Source organism: Miniopterus schreibersii (genome assembly GCF_964146895.1).
Source record: "Miniopterus schreibersii genome assembly, chromosome: 3".
Classification (NCBI taxonomy): Eukaryota; Metazoa; Chordata; class Mammalia; order Chiroptera; family Miniopteridae; genus Miniopterus; species Miniopterus schreibersii.
This window is the reverse complement of record NC_138103.1, coordinates 29,503,390-29,528,250: the sequence shown is the minus strand read 5'-3', so window position 1 is coordinate 29,528,250 and position 24,861 is coordinate 29,503,390. Positions and strand designations below refer to the sequence as shown.

General features: G+C 45.0%; 1 protein-coding gene across 14 annotated transcripts in view; it reads left to right on the top strand.

The window, feature by feature from the left end:
- The window catches only part of CUX1 (cut like homeobox 1), a 337,186-nt gene that overhangs the window by 58,605 nt on the left and 253,720 nt on the right, over window positions 1–24,861 (top strand). For all 14 annotated transcript variants that reach the window (XM_081131308.1, XM_081131320.1, XM_081131311.1 and 11 more), the window contains exon 2: window positions 15,745–15,855. In XM_081131308.1, coding sequence (XP_080987434.1) covers window positions 15,745–15,855 — 111 coding nt within the window. The remainder of the gene's footprint in view (window positions 1–15,744; window positions 15,856–24,861) is intronic.

The following is a 24,861-nucleotide window of genomic DNA, read 5'->3' as shown; positions in this document are numbered from 1 at the left end:
TACGTACGAAGTACCTAGTACACAGGAGGGTGGTCTCCTTTCAACCAACACATACAATTCCTCGAGTCTTACTAGGCCTTACTCTGTATTTATATCAGGTAAACTATTTAGGACACCTCTGTGTGTCTCATTTTATTTGTAATGAGGTTTTACTCTATCCCTGCCCATCTCTGCCCTCTCAGTGACAGCACAGAGTTTTACATTGTTTGATATTAGACATTTGTGGTTTAACTCCCTTAGAAGCCTTAGCCAGTCTTGGGTGTGTTGGGTTAACATAGCAAGAAAAGAACAAGGGGCTCTTTTATAGGAATTTCGAGGTTCTGCCCTCAGTTAATTAGAAGATTTCTAACAGTGACAAGTGAGTTAGGCTCTCTTATTTTGTCCGGTTTAAGGATCACACATGGGTCATTGTTGTTTATTCTTTCATGTCCAGTTTCAGTGTTGAATAGCACCCAGAATGTGTCATGGCCAGCTCACTGTCATCCCCAGATCTCAGTAGGTTTAACTGTAGGAATTGGAAATTGAGCATTCAAATTTATTTTAGTGTGCATGCATTTCAAGAGAAACTTATGTTTCTGAATTTATTTAAGTAGCAATAGTAATGCAGAAAGCTGTATTGTATCAATAGTTTTTGTTTTTAAAAAAATCCTTACCCACGTGTCACTGTAGTGCCAGTACTATGAAATAAATAGCTGTGAGATCCAGTAGCACACCCAGATCTGCCCCATCAGGCCGTTCTGGCAGCCGACAGCTGGGTTAGGGATCCAGCAGGGTGAGGTCACCACGGGAAGGGCAGATGTACTATGAGGGGAAAGCCCATTCCCCGCTTTCAACCACAAATGTCTTTTGATAACTAGTAAAATTGGCAAGCAGGATGATTGAAAACATGTGAGAGGTAACTGGATCTAAGTTTCAAGTAGTACATATTTGAAAAGTTTTCCCCAATGTAAAAGTTACTCTTTAAGAGCCTTAAACTAATAAAAACAAGGAAATTCCATGTTACGGCTGCCACTCGGCCTTTCCATTTTTATTCCAGCAGTCAGATTTGACAGGTCCGATGCTGATTGGCTCTGGGACCCCTGCGAGCATTTAAAGCAGGGAGGAGGCAAGCAAAAGCTGGCAACAGCTGGGATGGAGAAAGTCTCCACCGCTTTTCAGTGCCAGGCTCATAATTCCATTTTAGTATATCCTATTTTCTGTCCTTGTGGCTGCTTCCTATATTTATTCACTGAAGGGAATTCAAGATTCTTTCAGAGACAAGTCTTGTTTCTTTCCTTTTTCTTGCTCTCATTGCAGATTTTACTGGGTAGCTACCGTCTCAGTAGGTGTTACGGCTGGACCCCTCTTGCCCTTGAGGGTCTGTGACCTTCTTTCTCGTCCTGTGTCTCCTCCCTCTAATTCATTCTTCCTGTTGCTCTAAGAATGATCTTTCTGAAGATCTGCAGTGATTCTCAGTAGCCTGGAGAGTCAACAACACATTGACTCAACACAGAGTCAAATGCACCTTCAAAGCCTTGATTAGATCTACCTCCACCTTTCTTAGTGATCCAACAAATAAGTAAGTTTGGCCCTGGAGACGCTACTGTCTTGCCTTTTTTCAAAGCACCAGCAACTTGAGGGAACTGCCCATACCCTGGTGAGGAGGAAAGAAAGAGGGGACTACAGAAAAGGAGAACTGGAGGATATGAAGACCAACTTCACCTGCTCCACAGCTAAGACATAATCGCAGAACCTTAGAAGAGGAAGGAACCCTAGACCTTCTTCCCTGTGCCCCTGGAGCCCACTGTCCCCATGTCAACCCCAAGCCTTTTGTACTTTTGAGAGCATTCTTTTGTAGTGGAGGGAGCAGGTGTAGGTGCAGAAAATAGCCTTCTAAATCTCATTTTATACATGTGTGATCTTGGTCAGGTTGCCTTAACCTCTGAACCTGTGTCCTCACTCATTGGCGGAATGGGTGTACTGACCATGTTAGCATTGTTATGTTAATAAAAAATAACAAAAGTTGTAAAGCAGAAGTCAATAAACCAGCTGCAGCTGTTTTTATTACCTCTGCCTATCCTATGCCTTTTGGAACTCCCCCCCCCCCTTGAAATTTCACCTATCCTTAAGGCCATCTCTTTCTACCTTTCCTAGGAAGTCTTCCCTGACCCTCCTAACAGAAAGTCATCTCTCTTCCTCTCAACTCCCAGTAGTCTTGATACCTCTCCTGTAGCATCCTGCCTTACATCATCCAATTATTTTACCAAGTTGTAAGCATTTTGAGCACCAGTGCACTTTGTTGGCCCTTTGATGCCCTGTCTGGCCCTGTCCCCCATAATGAGCCCAGGAGGAGGATGCCTCTGATGAGTGGACAGTAAGTTGACCAAGGGGCTGAGTGGTAGAGGGGCAGTTTCCTGGAGCATTTGGGCATCATAGCTGTCTTCTGGGAGTGAAGCCTTGGGTTTCCTTTGGCTGTAGCTTCACATAGGTGTCAAACAGGCCATATCTTTTCTTCTGAGAGTCTTTGGGATGCAGGCAGATTCTTCACGATCCCATTGGGCCTCCATGATTCAGGTGTTCCCACTGCAGCTGAGCTTTTTCTCTTGGTGATTATGTGCAGTTTCTTTAGTATAATACAAGTGTATAGAAATCCAGTGAAACCCATTGAGCAGACAGTTAAGATGGGGATATAGCTAGTATTCAACTAGCGAATCATCTTTTGTCTTAGCTTTTGTTGAAAATCTTGATGAAATATATTGCTGTGCTTTTTACTAAACATAATTGATAGTTTTTGTTTTTGATGATTGAAGATCTTGATTATCATTTCAGATCTATGGCAAGAGTTTCTTTATATTTACATTAACTTGGCAGAATCAAATATTCGCTGGCATAGAGGACAGTGTCTGCTGCTTGTACATCTGCCTGTGGCTTCCTGCCTGTGATGGAATGACATGGGCAGAGAAATAGCTGGGGAATGTAACCAAGGCCTCTTGGCCAGAGTTGCTTCCTGAAGCCGCAGGGGCAGTGTCCCGGAGTCCAGCTCTCTGGCTGGTATTGCTGAGAGGATGATGGGGTGGGTAGGAGGTGTCCCTTTGTAGATCACACTCTACTGGGAGCTGTCTTTTATCCCTAAACCAGATCAGAATTCTCTCCTACCCCCTTCCCCTCAAGAAGTCACAAGAGATACAAACATAGAGTACCAAGAATGGAAGATATAGAGAAATGTTATTCATGGGCTAAAACAAGTGACATTTTGCTAAGTTTGGTAGAGAAAAATCCTTGATGCCTTTGTATTTAAGAAATGAACATCTAGAGTTAGGGAAAAACAGGTGATGAAAACCTGAACTTGGAGCAGTCACAGAGAGATTGGGAATGCTTTGTAATTACCGTTAATTTTCTGCCTCAAGAACTACCTTCTCTCCTTCCTCCTCCCCCTGTGGGGTCTCACAGAGACCATGGAGACAAGACCTGGATGAATGGGGGCCATCCATGCCGGGACAGAGCTTGGAGGGTGTTGGGAGCTGCACTGGCTTAGGGCCCTGGGTGCAAATGAATATCAGAACCCCATTATATAGCTGGTAGCAGTTTGTTGTTATTGTGCTTGTGAATTGTGTTCTCATCCTTCAGTGTGAGTTTAGATAGTTAGCAATAGCTCTTCAACTGGCTTTATAAAGTCTTGAGTTAAAGAGCCCCTCCAACTATTTTTTAGAAAGCTCCCTGGACAGGGTGGAATGCAGTTGGCAACTGGAGTCACCACTCCAGTGCCCAGAGTGGGCAGGCTGGTAGCAGCAGCACTTCCAGGGCAGCTCATGAAGCAACCCCTTTTCCTCCCTGGGTGTCCCTCACATCTAGTATAGCTAGAGGTGAAACTCTTTTGAGGATTTAAGTGGTCCCTTTAAAACCACATTTCTGCTCTTGGCACCAGGAGCCCCTCATGTAGTGTCACCTGTTGGCACCCAGAACCCAGGTTTCCTGATAGCGGCCAGCAACACTGGTGCCAGGAGAGAGTGAAGGAATCACACGCCGCATTCACATTCCCTACATACAAGTGTCATTCTGCCAGGCCATCTGGCTGGCAGCAGCTCTCAGCCAATGGCAGGATGCTATAAACCAGGCTCGCTGAACACCCGAAATCTTGAAAATTAACTGCAAAAATAAAATCAGAGCTGGCTCAGAGGTGGCATCTCTTGGCCTGACATAAGCTCAGATAAACCTGCTCTGCATTGTTGATGGATGGCTGTTACTGGTTTGGTTTTTCCCAGCAGCTACTTGGCATCTTTTGACTTTTACTTATAAATTCCAGGCAAAAACATTTTGAGAGCTTTTGGGAGTTTTTATTTGCTAATTAAAATGTGAGAAGGAAATGCAGCTACAGGTAGAGTTCTAGTGCAAGCCACAGCTGTGATTTTAAAAAAACACAAAACCTGACAGTTTCAAAATGAAGTTATTAGCACTTCACCTATAACTGTGATAGCTTTTAACTTTCATGATCTGTCTCTTAAGCGCCCCCACCCTTGGAGTATACAAAAGGGGAGCTGAGTGAGGAAGTTGGAGGAAACCTAATTCTTGCAGAAGATAAGAACTACCATTTCTATGGAACTTTTTTTTTAACTTATAAGAGTTTTTCTTATTCTTTATGTCATACAGTTTTTCAATAACCCTATGAGCCAGGGTAGGTGATATATTTTATAGATGAGAAAACCAAGGCTCAGGGCATCTTGGTGACTTGTCCAAATTCCTGTAGTCAGGATGGAGCTGGATCTTCCGAACTTCTACTGCTTGCTTTCTAGACTTCACTCATACCAGAAGAGACAGGGTTGCATGAAAAATCACCTAATATTGTATCACGTGTTCTACTACTTGCAAAACAAATAAAACATACTCTGATTCTAAAAATCACATTCAGTCACTTGCCCCCCAAATCCAGTCCTGTATTCCTAATAACGCCACAGTGCCTCTGTCCCAGCACAGGCACTGATGGTTGGCCTGATTCACAGCCGTGGCTGTGCTGGCAGATGTTTGTGGCTGGGATAGCCCAAACAGAGCGAGAGAGCTGCGGGGCAGCGGGTAGTTTTGCCGCCAAGTGTTTTCCCAGAGAAGTGGAAGGGAACCTTTGCCAGAGTGGCTGGTGCCCTAACAAATTGATTCCTGCCAAACAATAGAAATAAATATTTTCAATTGACAGAAATTTTGGCTCTAAAAGTATTCAAATTAAAGGCTTATTTCTGAAACAAATACTTTAGGAGGAAAACATTTACCAGCGTAGATGAGATCAGAGTTATTCATTTTGGCAGTGGCATAATTATTTTTGTCATTAAAACGCATTTTTTCTGCCCCTGCCTCATTTTTAACTGCCTGTTTCCTGGGGAAAGTCAAGTACGTTAGTTACGCTAGAGTTCGGGAAAGAAGCGTTGTGGTTTACTGCAAAAAGCCTCCTCTTACAGAGTGCTGGTTATGCAGGTCTGGATTGGAATCTTGGCTCTACTTCATGGTGTGATTTGGGCAGAACCAGTCAGCTCATCATCAGTTTCCTGAGTATGTGAAATGGGCAGCAGTGTCTGCTTTGTAACAGTAATGTCACCCTCAGAACCTGGAGAGTTGTTCTAGACCAGCACTGTCCAGCAGAACTTCCTGTGTCGATGGATTGTTATATCTGCTCCATCAATTATAGTTGTCACTAGCCCTCAAAATGTGGCTACTGCAAAGGAAAAACTGAATTTTAATTTATGCAGCCATATGTGGCTGGTGGCTACCATTTTGGGTAATGCAGTTCCCATTTGTCCCTCTCATTTAATTGGTCCCTGGTTCTCGTTAATTGGTTGACAGGTCAGCCCACTAAAGGTCTCGTTCCCCATTCCAAATGCAGTCGTGGGGTTTGGGAGTGTCTGTTCTCTCTAGCACCCATCTCCTGTCCTGCAGCCAGAGCACTGAAGCAGTTCCATTGAGCTATGCAAGGGAATGAATGTTTTAGCCACAGGCAACCCCTCTGCTTCCTACATCAACCTTCATGGGTATGTAAAAATTTTAAGTTCCCATTTGGTGTTAAGATTTATCTCATAATATATACTAAGTATAAAGAAAAATGATAAATGCCATGGAGTCAAGGGACGTATTATTCCCTGGGCATTTGTTAGCAGGTAAATCACATACGTGCCCAACCTTGGTTTCCTCATTTGTGACATGGGACTAGCAAAGCTCCTGTGGCCACTTTTCTCCCAGGTTCATCCTGAGGCCCATGGGACTGTTAGTGCCAGCAGATCAGACCTCTGCAGTCCCTTCCCTGGTCCCCAGTGTGGGCCCTGCAGGGGAAGGTGGAGGCTGTGGCCTTGAGGGAGAACACAGTAGAAGCAGAAGACAAGGGACCCAGCCAAGGGGCCCCCATTTCAACCCAGGAATAAGGCAGTTAGAGAAGAAAGTGATAGAGAGCCCAGGCAAATGAGATAGCCAGACAATAAGGACCAACCCAGATGGCATGGTGGTGGGCTCATGAGAGGAGGTAAGGTCTTTTGGGCTCCTGGGAGAAGTACAGGATCTTAGAGGGGTGAGGCACTCCTGCCATTTGGAGCCGTGTGTGTCTGAAAGGCTGTGGCTGGCAGGCAGATTTAGTTTTGTTTTGCTATCCAGACAGAGAGCAGTAAAGAATGCTACTTAGGGAACAGACATTTTTGTAGCTCAAAACTGGTTAGATGTCAACAATTTCATATGGTTCAATTAATATGTAAAGCAGAGTTCTTTTGTTAGGGTTAAGAGACATTTTTTCCTATTCTGCAACAGCCCTGGGCTGTGTGTGCCTACTCTCAGTGAGAGGGGTCTCTATCCACCCATACTCCATTATGCATCACCGAGACGTGTCTCTCACATCTCCCTGTTTAAATGCGAGTCTGGCAAGTACTGTATGTAGTGCCATGCTTGTTGGATACATCTGCATTTTTGTCTTTGCATAGTAGGTTTTCGACGGGGTAAAAAACAATCAAAAAACAAAATTTTGGTTCTATTGAAATTTCTTAATACTGAGGAATTCACAGAAAGACTGTATGAAAACTTTGTGCTCATAGCTTTTGTTAGGCCAATTTATTTTTATTCAATTTTATTTTCTGAGTGTGCCTTCACTTGATCCAAAATCAAAATTATACTAAAAAATATACACTGAGAAACCTACCCCACCTCCGTCCCTTCCTACCTACACCATCCACAGCTATGCAGCCTTTAGATAGAAAGGCCACAGGTAGCAAGTGTATGTTGGAATAAATTGTTTCACTTGAATTTCCTAGATTGGGAATTAATATCAAGTCATCTTTCAGAATCATGAAAAGCTGAGTACATACAAGATGTATACTGTTTTAAGAGTTAAAAAGGGTATGAGAAAATAATCTTTATTTGAGGTGAGGTAAAAGGAAAATGAAACTAACATTATCACTCATGGCACCAGAATTTGATCTTATCTAATCCTCCTAACAGCTCTATGAAGCATGTATTAGTGTCCCCATTGTAGGTTAGGCTGCTGGGCTGGTCACAGAGCTGACAGGCGGTGAGAGTCCATATACACACTGGTCTCCCTCTAAACTGCATTGCAGGTTACCCCCTCCCCCAATTCCTCGTCCCAAACATTCTCTCCTTTCTCTGGGGTACTGGGAAACAGGACTCACCCTTACGCTGTAAATAAAGCCACTGTGCTCTACGAGATCTGGCCAGGAGGTTGCGTGGTTGTATTCCTATTATTTGCCTCCAGTCACCAAGATAGGAGAAGATGGCTGATTGTGCTGTACAGATTTCAGCAAGGCTGAAACACATAGTGTTTCTGATTAAGCCCTGGATAACTAGAAACTTGAAATATAGGCAGTCTCTTGCTTGTTCACACCCACGTTTTTGTTCCCTGAGTCAGAGAACCGCAGGGAGTGTTTAACCCAGAGAGGTCATTTCTTGTCCACCCAGTTCAGGCAGCATTTACTGAGCACCTACTGTGTGTTGGGCTCTGTGCTAGGTACCTTAGGAACCTCACTTTCCCTGTTCTGGGAAAAGCACTCCTTCCTTGAGTACCCCCTATTAGGATCTCCCGCTGGGGGCACAGAAGTGAAGCAGATTGTGGCCCATCTAAGGGGAAGAGCCTCAACAGCGAACCCCATGTATGCTTTGCTGCTCCCTATTTTCCTAAAAGTGCTGTTGGAATGGACTTTTCCTATTCCTCTGTTCCTTCTCCCCATTCTTACAGTGGAGCTGTGATGAAAGTTACTTCCTAGGCTGCCTTGAGAGCTTGCCTGGGCTGCTTCAGCAGGGAGGAGCCCCTCTTAGCCATATACTTCTAATTCTTATTAAAGTAATACCATTCTACAACTTGACCCAGGATCATTTGAGGGTGAGTAAGAGGAGGGTGTGGGTCTCCTCCAGGATCTCCTTCCCTCTTCCTCAGCCATTCTTGCCTTCAAGACCTGGCTCTGGCAGCCTTTCCTCCTCTTCCTCCTCAGCCCCCATAGCCTCCTGAACCGTTCCAGACTGTTCTCTGCCATTGAAGGCCTCAGTGCTTGGATTGGCCTTTTTTTTTTCTTTTTTCTTTTGCAGCCATCTCTCTTTCCTACTGGAAGCCTTGCCAGTCTGCAGAGTTCTCAAATTTGTCCCCTCTCCTTATATTGGTCCCTTTGCCCAGAGTAAGTCCCTGTCGGCCCTCAGGCTCTTATTAAAGGTGTTATTTTTTCATGAAGCTGTTTCTGATTTTCTCCCAAGGAAAAGTAATCTCTCCTCCTTTGAGCCCTTTAGCACTTTTTCTTGGACTTCTGTTATAGCATTTAGTTTATTTTGCCTTTCTTTTTTTTAAGCTTATTCTTTCATGTCTCAAGTTTTGACTACCCACCTGTGATGTGCCCCAGCAGCACATAAAGTGCTGAGAATCCCGTAGTGAGCAAACCACAGGCCTTGCCAGAGCGTGCAGCCTACGGGACAGGGACATTAACCAGGCACACAGGCACACAAATGTGGAATTGCAAACTAGGCTCTCTGCCTGAGGCACAGTTCAGGGAGTGGGACACACACCTCACAATCTCTTCTAGGCAGGGGAGGAGGGGGGAGGAGAAGTGGTATTTGAGTGGAGATCTGACAGTTTTGTGGAAGAGAGAAAGGAAAGGCTTTTAAAGCAAAGGAAACAGCCTGTGCTGAGGGTTTGAGGGAAAGGAGTAGACCCAGTCCTCTGGGGACACTAAAGGAAGACCAGCGTGTCAGTATAGGTGCCTGGTGGGCCCTCGGTGGTTTCATCCCAAGCCCCCTGGGAAGCCACTGAAGGCTTTTGAGTAAGAATGACAAGCTCAGATTTGGGCTTTGGCATGGCATGTCCCCTTTCTTGTAGGATGTATGTGTGTATTCTGGTCACCTTTACAGTTGTGTGGTAATTAACGCCCATGAGGGAATGAAGGGCTCCTTAATCTTACAATCAAACTGAACTCCTTGCAACTCCTTGTACATACTCCAATACCTCCTGCCTTCCTGCCTTTAATCACTGCTCTTTTTCGCCATTCAGTTTGCTTTTCACTCCTTTCCTTCTGCTGAGATTCTCCAGAGTTGCATGCAGGAAGGGTGGAAACTCACAGTTCAGGGCGGGATGGGATGGGTCTCTCCCTCTGTTCCATCTGTTCCATCTTTGCCGCTTGCCCACTAGGGTCCCTGTTGGAGATCTGTCTAATTCTGTGGAAACTACAGCTTCCTGAGTGGAAATACTCACTGCTGGCCCACATGACTGACATCACATGACAATACTGTAGACATAATTCAGATTTTTGTATTACCTGGTGGTAAATCAGAGATAGTGAGTGGGAAAGTGGTAAATATTAAATGTCTGAAAAAAACACCCTTGGGAAATATGAGGTCAGACTTGGTTCTCTACTTAAACTTATAAAGTAAGTGAAAACATGAACATTTACTTTGGGAATTCTGCAAGGGTCTCCTTTAAATAGAGATCATTGTCAGTCCACACACTCATGAACAGAACAAAATGCACTTCCCGTAGTACCACGTAGGAGTACCTTTCTGGGAATGAGGCATTCATAGTCCTTATCAGTGCTTCAAAATGTATGTTGTCTCATTATGGGGGAAAAATGAGATTTTAAAAATGTATTGTTTACTTTTTAGAAGTAGTCATTATATTTACATGCTCAAAATTCAAAATGTGCAAATGGGTTGACGGTGAAAGGACCTCCAGGCCCCCCAGTGCCCCCACCTGTTCATTTTCCTCCCTAGGATAGGGAATGACAGCATCTTTTACTTGTGGAAACTTCCAGAGAGATTCTGTGTAAGCACATGACATGTGGTGTAGATCTGTGCACTAACAGTGGATGTCCTGGTCACTGTTTGGGGATATGACTGGGGAGTGGCTTTTGCATTTCTAATTGAACACAGTTGTTTTCACATTAGTACCAGCCTGCCTCTCAGCAGCCCCTGTCACCACTTCCATGTCTAAGCCAGGCTGGCCTCTGCTCACTGATGGCACTTTCCTGTCATGTGCCCCCACCCCATCCCCACTGGTACCCTAGAGGGACCTGACCAGGTTCCTCGTTCCTCTGAGCCCCGTTCTGGGTCTCTGACAGCACCTACCCCACAGGCTGTGTCAGGTACTCGATAAGCCCAGATAAAGAGGAGGAGGAGGGTAATGGGGACTGAGCCAGTCTCACCCACAGGCCCCAGCCGAGATGGGCATCTTTCACAAAAATTTGAAGAGCTTTCTTGCTGGCAATTTGTTCTCCCTTTTCTACCTTCTGCTCCTCTTTTCGTTCCACCAGTCTGGTTCCTCTGTCTTGTCACTTTTCCTTGCCTGCCTGGTTTCTTTGGCTGGACTGTGAGCACCTGGAGGTCAGTTCAGGGTCAGCTTCCAATTCATCTATGCTGCCCTGCTGCCCCAGTCTAGTTGGGGATATTGGTGGCAGAATGAATTGAGGCCTGCTGTCAAATGCATGGATCTGATAGTACAGAAAAAGTTACCTTGATGGAGTACTTGACATGCATTATCTTTTTTAAAAAGTCTTTATTGTTGAAAGTATTACAGTTGTCCCCCTTCCCCCCTCCCCATCAACCCCCTGCACCCTACTCCCCCCACCTCCCCACCCCTACCCCTTCACTGCTCTATTGTCTGTGTCCATGGGTTATGCATATAGTTCTTTGGTTAATCTCTTCCTGTTCCCCCTTCTTTCCTTCCCTCTGAGATTCATCAGTCTGTTCCATGCTTCCATTGACATGCACTATCTTAATTATCTCCAGAGAGGGAATTTTATTTGAATAAAGCTACCTGGTTACAGCAGAGATGGAGGCTGGATTTCAAGCTAGGGTTCTCTGAGGCCACTGTCTGAGGATTATGAGATGGTCATTGTAGGGGCCAGGGAGGGAGTGACAAGAAGGAGGCTGGTAGGTGAGCTTGGGCCATCCAATCCTTTCTAGCTAGAGCAGTTTCCATTTGTCCAGATGATTCTGTTTCTGGAAAGGAAATAGAAAATGTCATGAGGACTACCCGGTGCAGAAACCGTGGCTGGCCTTTTCCTTTTTGCACAAGTATTCTTTGTTTTCACTTATAAAGCCACTTTAAATACTTATATAAGATTTGCTGTTTGATTACTTTAACAGATAGACCCTAAATAAACACCAGACGAACTTTTGGGTTAAAGTTATCGACAATAAAAAGACAGTACTTGCATTGCTGATGCAGTTGGCCCGGTGATTTCTGTGTCAGCCCAGGGTGCTTGGGGACAGGGGGCCTCCTCTGCAGGCCTGGTCTGGGGCCTAGGAAGAGAGAGCCTCACAAAAGTGGCACTGCAGATACCCCTCAGATTAAAACAAGCAACTGACATACACACTTTAAAGACAAGCAATTCCAAACTTATCATTGACATTGTTAAAAGACCTGTTTTATTTGGGAAAGATTTTCCCCACAGTTTCTTTTAAATAGGCAGTTTTGTGGTTGCTGTTTATTTTTTTGTGTTTAATAAATCTTTAATACTTGGCTGAGAGGCTGGGTTTCAGGCAGAGAGAAACTTAAAATGTTCGGAGCTTTGTCCTTTTAGGATCTGTCAGCAATGGAGAAAAAACATGCCAGAAGTTATAATCCACAAGGAAAACAGGATTGCAGCCATCTACAGCTCTTCGGTAGTACCCCCATTTCATAGAATGAGGTGTCCCTGTGTGCACCAAACTCTTGGTTCCACAGCCAGAGGTCTTTTCCTGGACCTTGTCATTTCCTGACATCAGTCATCCCTTGGTCACTTAGAAAGAAAACTCCAGTTTCTCCAGGTACCATCCTTGCAAGAGGCTTTCCCAGTACTTTCTCCAGTTTTTTTGACCCAAGTTGGAAGTACCCATGGGTTTGCTCCCAACCTTATCAACTTCCCATCACCTCAGATCTGGGGCCATCGGGTGTTTCCAGCAGGAGAAGAGTTTTAAATAATTCTGAGGGGACACCCTCCTCTGCCCTTCCCAAGAAAGTCTGGCTTGGCTGAGTGGTGTTTTCTGTGACTGGCCACCTCCTCTTCGTTTGTAAGCCCCAAGACTGGCCAGTGCGAAGTGCGTTGGGCAAGAAACAGCTGTTGTTTTGACAAAGGATGTGCTTGCCCCACTTTTTGCATCACCAGAGTGAGTCAGGAGGTCATTGCCGAAGACCCTGAGCAGGTGGACCCACAGACCGTGAACACTCATATATGGGGTACATTATGTAAAATATATTTCTATAATTATATGTGTGTATTTTTTCACATTAGCAGGATTTTAAAAATTAATATATATTGCAGTTTTTCCTGTTAGGTAATCTGTGCATGTGGCAAAATAGCCAAAAGATATATACTGAAGAGCAAGTCCCCTCCTCCCTGGTGCTTCCTCAGAACCAAGGACAGTCACAAGTATCTTCTGTACCTTTCTGGAGATAGTTGAAGTTTATGCAAGCACATGTATAGAGATTCTCTTAAACAGTGTTAGCATTGTTTTGCGCTTTTTTTGCTTAAATATATCTTGAAGATCACTCCATCTCATATAATGCACATAGGACTGTATTTTTTTTGACCATTGCAGAATGATCCTTGAGTAGATACGCCAGTATGCTATTGCTGAATATTTAGATTTGTTTGTTTTTTGTTTTTTTGTTTCCCTTTGCAAGTTTTTTATGCCTTGCGGGTGTAGGGACTCTCCATACTCCTTTTCACATGTGACCGGTGACTCAGGGGCTGAGGGTTTGTATTTTAGGCCCCCACTGCCAGCTCCCCTAAACACATTGAATTCCCTTGTTAATGTGTCATTATATTTGACACTTTGAGTGTAGGCAGGCTGGGTAGATAATAAAACAGTATTTGGCTTATGTTTAATAGCTGTCTCCTCCCTTTGCGTTGTCCCCACAGCCTGAGAAACCTTGGTGTCCTTTAGAAGGATTTGGTGGTGTTTTTTCAAGAGAGTTGGTCAAAGATTATGAGGCTTAAACCTTACCAACCAAACTTGGGGAGATGACAGCTGCCCACCCCCACCCCCCATCTGTGGACGTTCAGTCTCTCCTCGCTGTGGCAATCTGTTTTCATGGTGGCCCGTGGCAGCATGGTATTAAATTTGGAGACCCCTGTTGGTTTCTCATGTGGACCTGCATATGCCTGCACGGGTGGGGAAGGGAGTGTGGCGGGCCCCTGGACGGTGCCTGACTGCCAGCAGCATGTCTCTTCAGGCTCGCTGGCCCTGCAGCCCTGTGTTAAAAGGTGGGTTTGCCTTCCATCAAGTGACCTGTACCAGGTTCAGCCCTCCTCAGGCTCAATGATGGATCTGCCTGGGGGGCTCTCGGGGATAAGAGGGTCTCACAGACTTTGTGCTCTTCGACTTTTTCCAGAGCAACCGCCCCCCCCCCCCCCAATCCCCTGCTGTCCCCAAGCTCCTTGCTTTGGTGAGCCCCCAGCATCCAGCACTGGGCCATAGAAGTCACCAAACACTGCTTATTTTATGCTGCCCCCTCCCCCCAAGCTCTGGAAGTAGGGTCCTTGATGAAAGCAGCCAGGGCTCTTTGTTTTTCTCTAAGTTTTCTGCGTCCATGTGTGATTGGAACGAAACATCAACTTTACTTTTTTTGTCATATTTCAGTATTGGCTTTTTCCCCCTTCTTGAAGTCTCCCTTTATAACTTCTGCTGCTGCTGCTTAAATATAGATGTCTAAGCCCTCCTCCTTACCAGATTGTTTATATTTTTGAAAAGCCTTCTGCTTATCTGCGATTGCTCTCTCTTCTCTATCTCTATCCCCACGTTACCACATTGCTTTCGGTTGCTCTTTTTTCCTGCCTTCACTTGACTGGGATGTGTTTCAAATGTGGTCTATCAAAATGTGCAGTGTTTCCCTCTTTGCTGCAGTAGCTTTGACATCTGTTCTTGAATTCTAGCCCACGTTACTCTTTTGGACTTGTTTGCCCAAGATTTGCTGTAATGCCAGAAACACTAAAGCGAAGAGTGCAGTATTCCTCCCCCCCCTTTTAAAAACTGTCCACAGTTTCCAAGTCAATAGCATATTGGATGTTTGTTCCAGCACTCTGTCATCTCGTCTGGCAGTGGCCCACCCCATAGTGGTACGAGTGAAGTGTTCACCAGCAGGGCTTTCAGACTACTTCAGTATTTCCACCCAGAAGGGGAAAGCAGGTGGAACTTCATGAGGTGGGTGGAGGGTGGATGGAGAAACTTTTAACTGCTTCCTGGATGTCTCTGGATGGAGTTTCATCTTGATTTTACTTGCCTTTTAGCCTTTGATGGGGTCCTTGCACTGTTGTGCCAGCGCCTGGGGGGAATAGTCCAGACCATGGAGAAGCTACTTGGGGTGGCAACTTTAATCCTAAGCAGAATGTGCTAGTGTGTGTCTTTAAAATGGGCCTCTCAGTGGCTACAGGAGTGTGTCCTTGAGCTCCTGCTGTCAGCCTGGAACACCATTCTGGGCCCATCTGCTGTAGGCTTATTTGAAACAAATCCTTTTGGTGGCTGCTCCCAGGATTTCTGAGGTTAGGGCTCTCTGTTGCTTTCAGTATCAGTTTGTCATGTATAGCAGAGCGCAGAACCCTAGCCTCTGACAGGTCCCACTCCTGGTGCCTCTTAGAGTCCCAGTGCAAGTAAAATAGTTTGAGAATAATCAATATGCCTCGTTTCTGAAAGTTTATACGGTATTGGACATCATTATTCGTGAAATTTGCCTTATAAAGGTCCCTCTTGAAAACAAGTAACATGTTAATTTTAATGGTCCTGGACATGATGTCTATCTTATAGTAAGCCCTACAATAAATATTTGTTGAATGAAAGCAAATGAAGTATCATTGCAAAAGATCTCGGCGCACACTGTTGAAGGACAGACAGACAGAGTGCCCTGATGAGAAGCACAGAGCAAATCAGAAGAACAGAGCACAGAGATGTGACAAGAAGAGACACTTGTTAAGAACAGAAATGAGTGACTCCAGGGAAGAATGGCATTTGGGCATTGGCCTGACTTTGGTTTTAGTAGAAAAAAAATATATCTGCATGTACTATTTTAGAAACAGTCATTTGTGAGGTGGCATCGATACACACATCAAAGCTGAGCGAGTTTGGTTTTCTCAAACCAGCGCTTGGGGCTGGATGGGAACCACGAGATTGTATCTGTTTCCCTGTCCACAGCCCCCAGGGCCACCTCTGCTGATGAGTTGACAGTCGCTAGAGCGCTGGGGCTCTCCCCAGTGTTCTGGACAAATGCAAATATGATATCTGGTACAAACTACAATTACAATGTTGTCTTCCTCCTCCCCTTTTTTTTTCTCTTGACAGAGGGAACTCGATGCCACCGCAACAGTATTGGCAAACCGGCAAGATGAAAGTGAGCAGTCTAGAAAGCGGCTCATCGAGCAGAGCCGAGAGTTCAAGAAGAACACTCCAGAGGTGAGGCAGCGTTTCTCCCAGGTCTCTTTGAAGGGGTCTCACTATCCTGGTACATAATCAGAAGATGTGCTGTAAGCATTTCATTTCTATCAGACAGACAATCTGCTGCCTTCTTTCGATTGCCCTCAGCCCCGTACCAGCATATTGCATTCTTCCACGCAGGCTGGAGAATGTGGGCGTTGATAGGTTGTCTGAGCAAATTAAAGCACGAGCTAATTCCAGATGTAGACACTGCAATCTGGGTCTGCGAGAATATGTGGCCAGGTGTGTGTGGCCAGGTCAGACCCTTAAGCCCAGCCTCTGGTCCCTGTATTTTGTGCCCACGCCACCCGAGTCCATGGAGAATCACTGAGTACGAGGATATAGTGGGCGGAGGGACTGCACGCATCCTAGGATGCATATGCCAATACTTCTTGTAAATCAGACATTTCGGCTGGTAAGGTCTTTTAAATGCTTCTGTTTCCTGAGATATGCTTTAAAGGGCACTGGAAATGTGCTCTTCATGTGCTCCTATTTTTTAATTTAATTTTTTGTAAGTTTGTGTTCAGAGGACAGTCTTTGGAGTAGTCAGGGCAGCATTTTCCTGGTCTGCTTTCTAGCTCCCTTTCCCTCAGTCCCTATCAATGGCTTCATAAGAAATAAACAGAGAGTTTCACAGACAATTGCACAGATGTGGGAAATGCTTTCCAGGGAGCTTCTGCCAGTTTGGCCCACGATGGTTCTCTTGCTGTGGGCTCTCCCAGTCTCCCTCATCCCCCACTCGGGTGAGTGGACTGCAGCTGTCTGCAGCTTTGTCCCCAGCTCTCAGGCCTTCAGATTCTTTCATGGAGGAAAAAGGAACAGGCCTGGAAGAAAAGCTGCTTTCTGGGAGGAGTGCCTCTAACTTTTATAATATACCTCATTTATAATATTCAGAAATCCTGAAAAATGATGTGTAAATAGAATTTTTAAAAGTGGACTTGTTGTAAGTGTTCCAAAGGACATTGCTATTTAAGGGAGTGCTATTGTGAATCATTTGGGGGAACAAATAATTAACCCAATATTTTCAGAATAAATATATTGGGAGAGAACATGATAGCTCAGATGAAAGAAAGAGGGCTCTAGGGGCAGACCTACCTAAAGGTTTTGAATTTGAAACCCACTACTTACTCTCTCCACCCTACCCTGCCCTTAAGTGTAGATCTGCCATATTTTATCAGACCAAAAATGCAGATCAGAGTAATTTGTGTCTGGAGGTTGCCACCCTCTGTGCAGTTTTGGGGGAGCCTCTCTTCTCCATGTTCCCCCTTGTACTGGGTAAAGACAGGAACAAAGAAAGGAACCAAGGACAGGACCCTCTGTTGCTTCCTCCTCTCGGGCTGCTTCAGGGTAGGCCTTCCTAGAGGGTCTAGCAGTGGGGTTTCCCAAGCTCTTGTCCTTGACTTTGATGGCCCGGCCAAGCTCTGCCATGTCTATCTCTCAAGCCACTCTCAGCACTGTTCCAGTAAGCAGCTGTCATTGCCGTCCTGTGATCTTATTGTCCATCCCTTGGTGACTATATGTCCAGGAATGTCCATAGAAAATCTAAAAAGGAAGGTTAAGGCCATCCTTCTGAGGGGGTGAACAATTGTAAGTAAATCTAATCTGTCATACAAGTACTATGAGGAGGTTGAAGGAGAGAACTGGATTCTTAGATGTTCCTCTGGAGCCCCAGACAACTGTTAGCTGCTAACGGCCTGTTCCCAGTGAGGAGGAGCATGTTTCCCCCTGGCCACCTAAGCCTGTACTCAGCTCATAAATGTTGATTGGACTCAACTGGGACCATTCTCTCCATTGACCTCTAAACAGGCCTCATTTTGCAGGAACTGGGGACCAGCTCACATGGCTTGTGTTGAATCCCATGCCAGTTACTTGAAGAAACCCAGCCTTAAACTGCATTTTATCTCCTAATCCCAATAAATAGAAGAGGCTTAGAAGGAAGCAGCCTGGTTGGTAAATGCCACTTGGGGCACTTCTTTTCAAGGCACATTTTTAGATATTATCTTCTTTGGAGAAAGAGACCGAAAACTCTCCTAGAAGGGGATGGAAGTTGCCATCCTGCTTGTTTCTGGCCTCTGCCAGTTGGTTGAGGCTGATATCCACTCAAGGTTCTTCCACTGCAGTAAGGAGAGTCTTGCTGTAGCACAAATCTTCAGGAAGTGTGGAAGGGTGAAGGTGTTTGCAGGATCCTGCCCCTGCTCCTCCCTTTGCATTTTCCTGTCCCAGGTCTATCCTGTAAATCTGTGTGGGGTCCCTGTGGGAACCCTGAGGCGAGACCTGGTAGAGATAACAGTCAGGTTCACTTACGCCGCCAACCAGAATCTTGTCTTTGAAATTTTGAAGCCACTTAAAGCCATAGTGGGGGTGGGGGTGGGGGTGGGTAGCTGCAGCTGGGGTCCTCTGGGGCACACAGAGGAAGAAGAGTACATGGAGGGTGGTCTGGTGGTCAGTGTGGAGCTCTGGTGAGTACAGGGCCTGGGATCCAGAAGGGATATTGGATTGTCACTTTGTTTGAGGTTTCAGATCAGAGGAGCCCAACTTCTCTTTGACATCAGCCACTTCTCCTGACTCTGCCACTGGACAGATTATTAAACAAGGGAGGAAACAGATTACCACTTACTATAGAGGGAACATTCTAGAAAATGGACCTGTGAAAATGAAGGTTGCTTAGAACTTAGTTCTCAGGGATTAAAAAATTGGCTTGTTGGTAGGAAAGGCATCTCTTCATGTGGACACACATCCTCATGCCTCACATGGTTGGCCAAGTGGGGACTGGGCCTTGATCCAGGGGGACCACCTGAGGCAGACCAGGGCCAGTGGTGTTCTTGCTGGTGCCAAACCAAGTGTGTTGATTCTCAGTGAAAAAGATGGCATCCCTCTTTGTTCTGGGTAAGAATAAAATGTCCTCCTAGCGTCTGTTGAATATCTAGTAAGTCTGATATGCAGGAATAGGCACCAGGGTGAAGGCAGAAGTGAGTAAGGTTTTCTCTTGACAAGGGATTTGTATTTTCCTGGACTGGCCCTGCTCAAGAGCAACTGGGAAACCTCAAGTTCAAGGGACAGGTAGACTCTGACAGGAGGCCTCAGGGAAGGCCAGAGGAGTCTGACAGACTGGATCATCCCCCCGGGACAAGCCACAGGAACACAGAGAGGCAGGCGCCAGGGTGGCCAGAGCCTAGAATATCATTTTTTTAGAATTTTTTGTTTCAGTTTTATGTCAGATTAATACCTTTATAGTTAGTTGACATTATTGCTTATGTCTTTTTAAACTTAAAATTGTAGTTAATTTGAAGGAGATTTGCAAATAAAGTTTTATGCATTTCTTTGATTCAAAAAATGAGTTCCTTTCAAAGAAAAACTTTTAAATTTTAATTTTGTGACTAGACATTCATTTCCTATTGAATTAATAATTGGTAGTTGGACCTAAAAGACTACTGGGTTTTTCTAGGCTATTTCACTTTCCATATTAGTTTTGCAAGTGACTTACTGGCTATGGCCATTGGGCAAATTACTTAACCTCCCAAAGTCTCAGATTCATCATCTATAAAAAGTGTAATGACAGGGCCCAACTCACAGGATTGATAGGTGTGTGTGTGGAGGGCCCTGCACAGGCCTGGCACCTGGCATCCAGTACATGTTTGTTACTAGTATTAACTTAGAACATGTACTATGTAGCATGTGAGGTGCAGCTGATTTCTGCTCCTCAAAGCTCATTCAGGGAACTTTAAAAAAACATGCACAACAAATACAGGTAGTTTCAGCCCAAAGTGTTCCAAAAGTAGGTTTGTAATGAGAGTTTATCATTTTACAAGTACCTTTTGAATACCTTCCCTTTGCCAGACAGTTTGGCCCTGGAGGTAAAATCCTGTGCCTTTTCTTAAAAAGTTTGTCTTCTACCATGCACCGCGTGCTCACTGCTAGGATGGTATAACTGGAATCTTCTGCATGCAGACCTTTCCCCAGAAACACTCGCATAACCATGGTGGGAAGGGTTCCAGCCACATGCACCTCAGTAGCTCTTACAGTAGGTACACAGGACTGCTTTTTAAGCCTTGCTTCTCAACCTTTGAAATATTGGTGAACATTAAGGACCCGCTCCCCTGAGAAACATGTTTGCATACAGCTTCTCTTGGACTCTGAAAACCATCTGGACCCCTGGCTTAGAGCATAGCTCTGGGTACACATTGGCAGTCTCGGCATGCCACTCTGGGAACATCCTATGTCACTCCTTGATCTTCCTCCCAGTTGTGCCCAGGGTAAGATGGATGGAAGGAGGGGCAGGGGAGAGATCACTGCCAAGGTCCTGACCTCCAGACTGGGCACTGTGGTGAAGGAACTGGGCCACCCCCTGTGTGATGAGGACCACGCAGGCTGGCAGTAGGCACAGACACCTCTGCATTGGATGAAACTTTCCTATTGCCGAAGGCTGGTGAAGAGCAAGGCCAGGCAAGTGGCAGTGTGTGCAGGGGAAGGGGAGGCAGTAGCTTTCTCAAGGGCTGGTGGAGGTAGAACTGTGTGCAGTGCAGGTCAGTCCCCCTGCCTTCTGCTTTTCTGTTGGCTTTGATTGGAGATCTGAGGCACAGGCAGGCCAGGATTACCTTTGATGCCCCACATGGCATCTGTATTGATAAAGCTGACTGCAGATTGGATCAGTGGGGACATAGAAGCATGCAGGCGCCAATCCCAGAAACCCCCAGGGCACTGGGCCAACTCCTCACTCCTGGAAACTGAGTTATTTCCTGTTGGGGACTACAAAAGGGACAGCACTAGGGTTTCATTATTCTGCCTAGGAGTTGCTTTTTTCTTGCTTTTCCATTTGGCTAATTGTTATGTTTGCCCCTCAGACCAAAGTTTGACTTGAGGTTCTCACAGCTACTACTCAGCCAGTCTGAGACTTGAACCCAGGCAGTATGGTCCCAGAGTCGATGCTCTTAACTGCTGGCCTCTGCTGCCTCCTTGAGAGGCCCAGAAGCTGAACAAATGCAGATGTGGCTCAGTGCAGTACAGGCCCTAAGGTGAGGTCACAGGATGTTTTCAGGGGAACAGTTCCAGCTCAACGGCCCATGCTCTGAATGAGATGCATGACTATCAGAAGAAAAGTTTTCAGTGTTGGACTTGCTTCCAGAAAGAACACAGAGATGTTTTTTGTTTTGTTACAATTATTTTCCATAAGGGTAGAATCATCCTTTTGGGGGGAACGAGAGGACGAGAACCACAGACCTAAGATTCAGAGATTTTTATCATAAAACCATCCTCAGGGTTCATTTTTGTCCTTTCTCTGTGTCCAGCTCCTACCCTAGAATGCATCTCAGTCTCTGACTTTGCAAGGTTCATCTATTTTCCTATAGAAGGGGCCACATCTCTTCTGAAAGATTTAAAAGTGAGCTGCAATTCTGGAGTTCTTATTGGTCATTTTTCTCCGCTGATGTATTTTTGTCTAAACATGTCTTGCTCTGGAGTAGACACCTGGTCTACTGTGCTTACATTCCGGATATGTTTTTTCTATGTCTGTCCTGCCCAAATGCATATGGCTTTTTTCCATGTCACCATCTCTTGGCTTCTGCCATCATCAGTAGAACAGCCCCAGCCCTGACCATTTGGGGCACAGCTCCCTGGGGTCAGCACTGGAACTGACCACCCCTTCCCAGGGCAGGTGGCCCTGGGCCTGACGCCAGTCACAGCCTCACAGCCCCGCCTCCTGGATCGACATGCCTGACTCTGACAGCGAATATTCTTTTTACTGCTGACATAACTGCCTGTTCACTGGCGTTCATTTCCTGAGTGCCAGAATCTTAATTTGCTCTTTCTGTCGCAGGCTAGAATGTTTTTCTGAGTTTTACATTCTTGGGAAACTGTTATAAAAAATTCAGGAGTCGCCTTGAGATATGACTTGGAAAGAAATCTTGCGCCATCATTGAAATGAACTCGATTTGTGGATTCCTTCTGGACTCCGGCAGGTGGGGGGCGAGTGTGAGTGTCTTCTTTAGGAGAGCCACAGTCATCTTTTTACTGATCAGGGTGGACTATTTCTGAGTAAGATAAGAAATCATGTGTCCCAACACTGTCTCCTTCCCATGTAAGTCACCTACACCCCTTTTGCTGATGTAAGGAGGACAGAAGGATTCGGGAAGATGCTGCAAAGTGTCAACTCCTTTTTCACTCCCTGTGAGAAAAGGAGTCAGCAGGCTGGGGGAGGGAGGGGGGAGTAATATATAGTTGTGGCCCAGGCCCAAATACATTTAGTCACTGCCTCTACAGCCTTTATATAGACACTGCAGGGAGTGACTCAGCCTGGAAAAAGAGAGTCACTTAAAAATAAAGTCGAAACTCAAATGGACACGTCCTGCACAGGCTGCCTTGAGACAGTGTGGCTGGGGCTTGGTTAGAAGCCTGGGGGGTGTCTTTGCCCTGCAGGACCCTGCTGGAGTCCCTGGTGAGTCAGGTAGGTAAGGTGAGGACGATTATTCCAGCTGCATCATGGAACTAGAGTGAGGATTAAGGAGCTTACATATAATTCCCTATGCTTTCTAAGCTTGAAAACAGGGTTCAGACATTTTAGCTACAACTGGACACGTTTGTATGTAGAGTAGTAACTGAACTCCTCTCAACTTTTATCTTGTTTTAAACAAATTGACAGATTATGGAAGCCTGTATGGCTCTCCAGTTTACCACTCAGCTTTTGCTTTTGCTTCCATCCTCATAAGAATCTAAAATCAATGTACACAAAAGACTAAAAATGAAAGCATAATGTTCCTTGTATCTCATTGGACACTCAAACAGGTTCATTGAAACCCATAGTACTGACTTGACAAATTGAGACTTTTAAAGAGGAGAGCAAACCAGATATGTCCCTATGGACATGGAACCTTTAGGAAGGGCAGTGATGGGAGGGAGGCCTACAAGCTTAGAAGACTGGGGGTACAGGGTGGACACCAGCTAGGAATATGAACATCCCCCATCATCCAACAAATTGCTCGTGTTGGGGGGGTTGTCCAGGAATCTAGCCACAGCACCTCAGCTAAATCTGCAGCTCTGGTACAATTCCTTTCTCCCACTTGTGAAGGGTAAGGACCAGCGGCAGCAGCTGTTCCTTCATTGTGTTTTATTTTGTGTGTTTTTTAAAATATATTTTTATTGATTTCAGAGATAGCGAGCGAGAGAGAAACATCAGTGAGAGAGATTCATTGATTGGGTGCCTCCTACACCCCCCCCCCCCCCCCCCCCCCGGGGATCAAGCCCACAACCTAGGCATGTGCCCTGATTTGGAATCGAACCTGGATCTCCTGGGTCATAGGTCGATGCTCAACCGCTGAGCCACACTGGCTGGGCTCCATTGTGTTTTTATTTAGCCTTGGACCTTGAATACCGTGGATACTTTATGATGACTGTAGTATGAAAGGTCTATTATATTTACAGCATGCATTTAGAAATCTTTTAGAATTTTTAAAAAATGTAAATTATATCATTGTAAGATTTGTTTCTCAAATAGGCAGATAAAAAATAAAACTTTATTTGACAAATAAATTTTATCTTATTTTTCATTAAATAAAAAGAATTCAAGAAATGCCTTTCTTTAGCAGTTCTTCAAAAATTTAAACATGTCCACTCCTAGGTACATATCCAAAAGAACAAAAAGTAAAACAACCCAGTTGTCGATCAGTGGATGAATTGATAAACAAAATGTGACCTATCCATACGATGGGATATTATTCAGCTATGAAAAAGAATGAAGCACTGATACATGCTACAACGTGGATGAACTTTGAAAACATTATGCCAAGTGAAAGAAACCAGACACAAAAAGACCACGTATTATATGATTCCATATCTATGAAATGTCTGGAATCTATAGACAGAAAGTAGACTAGTGGGTGCTGGGGCAGGGATGAGAAATAGGGAGTGACTACTAATGCTTTTGGGGTTTCTTTTGGGGATAAGAATGTTCTGGAATTAGTACGTTGTGATGGTTGCACAAATGCCTCTCTTTTTTGGGGGTGTGGGAAATCCCTCCCCAGGTTTTTTATGCAGTTGTTCTCTTAGATTCTGAAGAAAATCCCCATAGAAAAGTATTGTGTGAATTTACATTTTGGCAGTAACAACTTAGTGTTAAAAAGGCTACTCCAGTATTTGGCCAAATTATAAAGCCCAAATAATCAACTTGGATGTTAATCATTCTAGAATTACCCACCGTTAAGTTATAATAAGATTTTAACTAGAAAAAGTTTAAAAATTAAAAGTAAACTTTTAACTGTTACCAATTAAACTCTTTAAGCCAGTTTATCAACCCAAGAGGTTATTTTCTGATTTCTTTTGGGTCCCTAGGAGAGAAAACCTGCCTCCAGTGTGATGGAGTAATGAATAGAACTCAAACCTGATTCAGCCCCAAGTCAGTAAGTGGCTGGTGGCCACATTATCCCCCCACATTCCAGAAAGACCCTGCAGCATGCTCTCAGGGCATCACGGAGGCCTGTGGAGCAGAGAAATTCGCTCAGGCTTTGGCAAACAGAGCCAATTCCTAGCTCCATGGCTCACTAACTTTGGGACAGAAACTTAACCTCAGTTCCATTACCTGCAAAACTGTAGTCTGCCTACTTCAAAGAGTCATGACGAGGAGTGGATGAGATTCCTGAAAGGTAAATATCCAGTCCTGGGCCAGGAATGGAGTGGATAGCTAGTAAGTGGTGACATGGATGTTAGGGCTGAGTGACCTTGAGCAAGGTCACTAAGCATTCTGAGAGTTGGGCCCTGTATATATAGAAATAAGCAGAACCAATAATTAATGCCCCAGCTACTAGGCATGGGAAATGAATTTATATGCACAGAGCATATAGTAGGTGCTCAATAAACACTTTTCTTTCTGTATTTTTTCCTCCCTTCCTTCTACAAGTAGTTCTGCACCCTTTCCAGGGGTCAGGGACAATTTGAGATGCTGAGATCAGCAGGCACTGAGAGAAAAGGTTCCAGTTTTCATAGAGGGGCAGACAGGCA